Source organism: Telopea speciosissima, chromosome 9 (assembly GCF_018873765.1).
Source record: "Telopea speciosissima isolate NSW1024214 ecotype Mountain lineage chromosome 9, Tspe_v1, whole genome shotgun sequence".
NCBI classification, from domain to species: domain Eukaryota; kingdom Viridiplantae; phylum Streptophyta; class Magnoliopsida; order Proteales; family Proteaceae; genus Telopea; species Telopea speciosissima.
In genome coordinates this window covers 54556535-54562534 of record NC_057924.1, presented here as the reverse complement: position 1 = coordinate 54562534, position 6000 = coordinate 54556535, and the positions used below count along the sequence as shown (strand labels likewise).

Below are 6000 nucleotides of genomic sequence, written 5' to 3'. Positions count from 1 at the left end.
TTCAAGAGGTTACTGATTCTGCAACCAGTAATCTGTTTTAGCCTGATTTATCTTGGGAGACAGGTTTGCTGTAACCCTTTGCAGGAATAGGAGGGTGCAAATACTGTCTTAAGGACAGAACGACCTCATTCGACTCAGGCCATCTTTCTGTCCTCTTCCTTTTGATTCCAGTATTTCTAACAATATTCATCTCGATGCAATCAACCTAGATTGCCATTAGCAGATCGGAGAAACCTTAACCAATTAATTTATACAAGATCTTTAGCAAAAAACAAAAAAAGATATGTGGGGTTAAAATAATTCCGGTACTTTGCCTTTGCACAAGTAAATATGTGAAGGTTATGGGTTCAAGTTTTGTGCGAGACAAAACCGAAGAATAGACGGAAGAGATAGATAAGAGTATTTGTTTAACCTTTATTTATTTTAAAGAGAGAAGAATAGGCATACTGCCTGTGCGCAATAAACTTGGCGGCACAAATGGGGGAGTGGGAGGATCCGACTCCTCTCCAGGGAGCTCAACGCCCAGGGAGTGCCCGGGGGGAATCCAAGGTTGGGCTGTGCCGCACACATCCCGGTGCATGCCCAGTCAGCTATCGGGATGTGTGCGACACAACCCAACGACTGGATGCTCCCCTGGACTCTCCCTGGGCACTGGACTCCCTAGAGAGGAGCTCACTGTGGGAGTGGGATGGGATATCATACATTCATATAGGAGGGCACGAGCTTCATTTCAAAGGGGGAAGAGAGAGATAGACACATTGGGCATTAGCTTACGATACACCGCCAGTGTGCCCAGCCTTTTCCGTATTTTAAAATCATGTATTTCTCTTATTGCCCTTGATTTGAGTTGTTTCCTCCACGCCAAGGTATCTCAGTATACTATACGGTCTATACCCATACACTCCACCTTTCCCTTCTCTCATATCTGATAAGAACGATCCATTTCCCTTCCTCGCATGGGTATAAAAATATAACATCTGTTTTTTGGGCATAATTTATTTCTATTTCCGTTTCTCACTCTCTGTTGCCCCTTTCATTGTGATCATTTTCGCTTTTCTTTTACTTGTAATGCAAAAAATAACCCACATAAATCTACATAAGTGAACAGACACAGAAGAAAAACGAAGGCTTCTTTGAGGTTTGGTCCATTTCCACATCTCACTCGTTTTTTGCATAATCTATGAGGTTTTTGATGGAATTCTCGACTGTGTTTTGAGTCCTTTTGACCTTAATCGGCGCCGACTCAAGCTGGGTTACCTAAATCCGATTGTATCTTCCATACGGAGTTACTGTAATTCTTGCAGGATTCTGGTATTGGGTTTTTAGTTGGTGTTAGATCCAGGGAGGCTTCATTATTGGGTTTGTTTGCAGGTTAGAAATCTGCTCTAGATTGATCTAGTTATGTTATTAAGCTTTACTGTGGCCTTGTTGGGGGCTGGGGGGCTGGTTTCCTTTTGTTCATTGGTTTTGATTCCTCGTTGTTGGGCTTTTCTGATTGGTTTCCTTGTTTGTTGCCCTTTTAACTGTAATCAGAATTTTTTTTTTAAAGTTATCGTCATTGCTGTTTTCCAGAGAATATTTTTGGATATTTGGGAGTTTTAATTTTCTTATCACTATCATCATTGTCTTTTACTTTTTAAGGGAATGATATATCTGCTTTTGATGAAATGGGGTTTAGATTTCCCTGTCCATTTGCAAAATCTTGTAACTAAATAGAAAAACTAGAACTAGCTATATTCCAATTCTACATAAAACTTAAGTGAAACCGCATATCAGTAGCACATTGCTATCTAAATCTGCAAACTCATTTTTTATTGATATTAATTTAGAGGTGGTTCTTCTCCTAGTTTTGCAGTTGCTTATTTAACTTGATAAGTGGTACTGGAGTTGCCCAGTTACTAATATATTTTTCTGAGAAATTGCCTTTTGGTGTTTTTTCTGATTGGATTAACTCTTTAGACAAAGTGGAGGTAGGTGACAACCAAGTCTTTGTAATGTCAGTTACAAAAGGCACATGGCGCTTTACTATTTTAAAGTGACATAACTTTGAAGCATTTCCCCCCTCCCTCCCCTGTTTTTGCTTACTCTTTTTATACATTAGTTTTCTCAATGTTACTTTATCCTGGGCACTTGGAATTTTGCAAGGTTTTGAAGTGGGCTTTGTGGTTTCACTGCTTGCTTATGTTTTCTGTTTGTAATCTCTTCCTATGGCTATGTGATGCAGGAGCTCTTGTCCTTTTGAGTTTTGACTTGTGATTCACCAAGAGGCATTGGAGACACTATTTGTTTGCTATTTCACTATAGTCTTGGACCTTTTCCTGGGTTATGGGCTGAGTTTGGGCATTTCATGGGAGGTGTAGAGGATGATGAACCACCCACAAAACGTGTGAAAGTATCCTCAGGTGAATTGAGGAGCCTCTTGAACAATTCGTCTCTTACAGAGCCCCTTGTTGGCTCTTTGGGAGACTTGATGGCTCGTCCTCTACCTTCACAAGGGGATGAAGAGATGGTTGGTACTAAAGGAATTATTAAAAGAGTGGAATTTGTCAGGATCATAACCAAAGCCTTGTACTCTCTTGGTTATGAGAAGAGTGGGGCTCTTCTAGAGAAAGAATCAGGAATACCTTTACACTCTTCTGTGGTTAACTCATTTAGGCAACAAGTGCTTGATGGAAATTGGGATGAAAGTGTGGCCACATTGCATAAAATTGGTCTCACCGATGAAACTGTTGTAAAGTCGGCATCTTTCTTGATATTGGAGCAGAAATTCTTTGAGCTTTTGGAGAAGGATAAATTTATGGATGCTTTGAAGACATTAAGGTCTGAGATAGCACCTCTTTGCATTAACACAAGTCGGGTGCATGAGCTCTCCGCCTGCATTGTGTCTCCTTCTCGCTGCTTATTATCTGGGCTCTCCAGTCAAGATATTGTGAGTACAAACTCACGATCAAAGCTTTTGGGAAAATTGCAGGAATTGCTTCCCCCAACTGTTATGATACCTGAAAGAAGGTTAGAACATCTAGTTGAGCAGGCTCTTAATGTTCAACGGGAGGCTTGTGTGTTTCACAACTCTTTGGATAGTGCACTGTCATTGTACTCTGATCATCAATGTGGAAAGGACCAGATTCCTTCTCATACTTTACAGGTCAGGAAATTTCAGAAGCGAGGCATGTAGCTACTTATCTATTCTTATTATGTTGCCTATTATGAATTCCTTTTCTTGGCATGATTAGTCTGGTAACGTTTTTTATGCTAGCTATTGCTGTCGACCTCTCAATGGTCTTGATCTTACAAAGTTATTATAATTTGAAAAGATTCTTTAATACCATTATCTCTATGTCAATACCCTTCACACTATCAGATGCTGATTATTTCCAAATGATTCATTTGCACAGATGATTTTCTTGTACTTGATGCGTAGTTTTGTTTGTTCCTGATTGGAAGTACGTGCAAACAAAGTTTTCTTCAGTCCATTATCCCCAGACAGTGGATTGGAAATTTCTGTTTCACATGATTGGTTGAAAGTTAAAACATAGAATTTATGAATCATGAAGTTTTAGTTTACATATGATATTGAAGGCTGAAATTAGTAGTGTGGAGTAAACTTCAATCCTGATTTCATTTGATTCTACCATTAAGTATGACTTTGACATTAGTTTTGCAATGGAAGGAATGTGATTTATGCCTAGCAAAAAATATCGATGGTTTTGGTATTTGAAAAGGGGTGAACAAAGGATGGTAGCCTCTGACAAAGTGTTTTTAATCAGTGAGACTCTGTCATAAAATGTTATAACTATTTTTCTAACTGGAAGTCTTCCTTTTTAGCCTCTTCAAATGGATTTTTTTTTCAATTTTTAATATTTGTTATCTGATTCCAAGTGGGAATATATGTTATAAACCATAATTAATACATGAATTTATTGAAAAAGTTTAAGTTTTTTAAATCATCAATGTATTCAACCGTTCTGATTTTTTTTTGTCCGAAAATTAAGGAAAGGAAAAGGTTTTGGATGGATTTATAACACAATCTGGATAACAAAATAAACTTCTATAGTTGATTTGCCACCAATCCGAACAAGAAAATAAATTTCTTACCTTGTTCTTTTGTACTTACACTAAAAGTTTACTCAACTTAATAAACTTGTTTACTACCCTTAAAAAAGATTAAATGTTTTGGAGTCAATCTGAAGTGGGTTGTTTAATAGAATATGTTTCATAAACTTCAAATGGTCATTGGTTAACTGAATATCTTCATCTTTTTTTTTTTTTGGGGGGGGGGGGGTGGTTGGGGTGGGGTGGAGGGGTTGTAAATCTCTCTTGCAGTGTACTTCTTTAATTACCTATGAGTTGACTTGCTTTATTTGTCGGTCCACTTAGCTTGTTAGAATTGTACCTTATTTGCCTGTCTGCTTAGTTCATTAGAATCTAAAGTGACTTGAGTGTCTGTGTTTGTACACTGGTTTTTCAAGTTGAGTTTCAGTTTTATTTCCATATTTCAATCAAACCCTCTTATTTCTCCTCTTTCCTCCTCCTCTCTCTTTGACCAGTGAAAGATTTCAACGATAGAGAGCAAAGCACTTCAAGGGATAAGAATTCCTTGAAATAAAAGACAGCAAGGAAACAAAGGATCGAAAGGGCCGAAATCACTAAGGGCATTGATGTACCACAGCTTCATTTCCTCTCAGACCAGAAAAAGACAATTCCTGCCAAAATCTCCAAGGTGCCCATCCAAAAAAATGCATCTGGATGCCTAGGCGACGCCTTGACAACTATGCTCATAAATTTTATTTTTCTTGCGGTTAACAAACTGAGTAGTGAGAGATGTTTAATCTCTCTTATATCTTTCCCATCTTCCAAACTTTGAAATTAGAGCTACTACCTCTAGGTGACCACCCCTGCAGAACCCTAACTCGGAATCTTGAAGAAATCTGCACCTGTTTTCTCATCTTCCGCTAGACCTTGATTCAGATCGTTTCCATTCTCTTGTAGCTTGTTCTTTCGATATGCTACTTGTCGTAGTTGGGAGGCCTAGCAGTGAGAAACTTATTTCCAAAATATCGAGTTGAATGGGTTCTAAACAAGAGAGATCTCTCATCTGAAACCCAATGATGCAGATAAGTCACATAATGGGCTTATTTTACTGGAAATAAGCCTTGGGTGGGGTTATGTATGCATTGGGCCTTTGATTCCATGTGTTTTCTTTGTAACGGGCCACTTTAATGGGCCTAAAATGTGGGCACAAGGAAGGTATACGGGATTAGGCTTAGTAGTAGCTTATTTTCATATTTCCTAGGTTTATTTAATAGTCCTTTCATGTTTCTAGGTAGAAGTCTAATAGCCGCTAGAGTATCTCCTAGTTTTTAGTATGTGTCTTTTAGAATTCCAAGAGTTAGTTAATTTTTTTAGTTTATGTTTCCTATGTATTGGGGATGGGGTTCAATGTTTTGGTTTAGTTTTCTGTCTTCGGGGCAGATATCTATGTTTAGGATTTATTATATATGTAGCTTTGGAATTCTAAGAGTCTACTTCAATGCTACTTGATTTACTCAAGTCTTTTAAAGCCTTCCCCACTCCTATATAATGGAAACCATGGGCTGCTGTCAAAGACACCCAATGAATTTTTACAGCAAACAATCTGAATATTTTCTTGTGTGACTCAAGAGGGCTTAGGTGAGATTCCTACAGCGGGCCTAGGTGGGACTCCTATGGCTGGGCAACTAATGGGACTCTAGCTTGCCAAAGTTATCCTACTATATCTTCAACATTCAGCATTCATCATCCATCATCCATCATCATTTGCACCATTACCACCTTCATCATTCAAACACCAATACAGCAGGATCAGGGCTAAACCAAACTGATCCAAGCTTTCCAGCACCTGCCACTATTCTCTTCCAGATTCGATCTTGGCTTGCTTACCTTCGGGTTTGCATCACCCAAGCTGTTCTACCATTGTGCGTAGCAGGTCAGGAGTTTGAAGGCAATCTTCCCCCGTGAAAT

General features: G+C 38.7%; 1 protein-coding gene across 3 annotated transcripts in view; it reads left to right on the top strand.

The window, feature by feature from the left end:
- Positions 1-924: 924 nt before the first annotated feature.
- Positions 925-6000, top strand: part of LOC122639924 (WD repeat-containing protein 26 homolog) — a 30496-nt gene continuing 25420 nt past the window's right edge. The window contains exons 1-2 of one of the 3 annotated variants that reach the window (XM_043832970.1): positions 925-1139; positions 2225-3145. In XM_043832970.1, the coding sequence (XP_043688905.1) occupies positions 2348-3145 (798 nt within the window). In that variant the 5' untranslated portion in view covers positions 925-1139; positions 2225-2347. Of the gene's footprint in view, positions 1144-1268; positions 1372-2224; positions 3146-6000 lie in introns of those variants that run through there. The other 2 variants (XM_043832968.1, XM_043832969.1) reach the window with 2 other exon arrangements.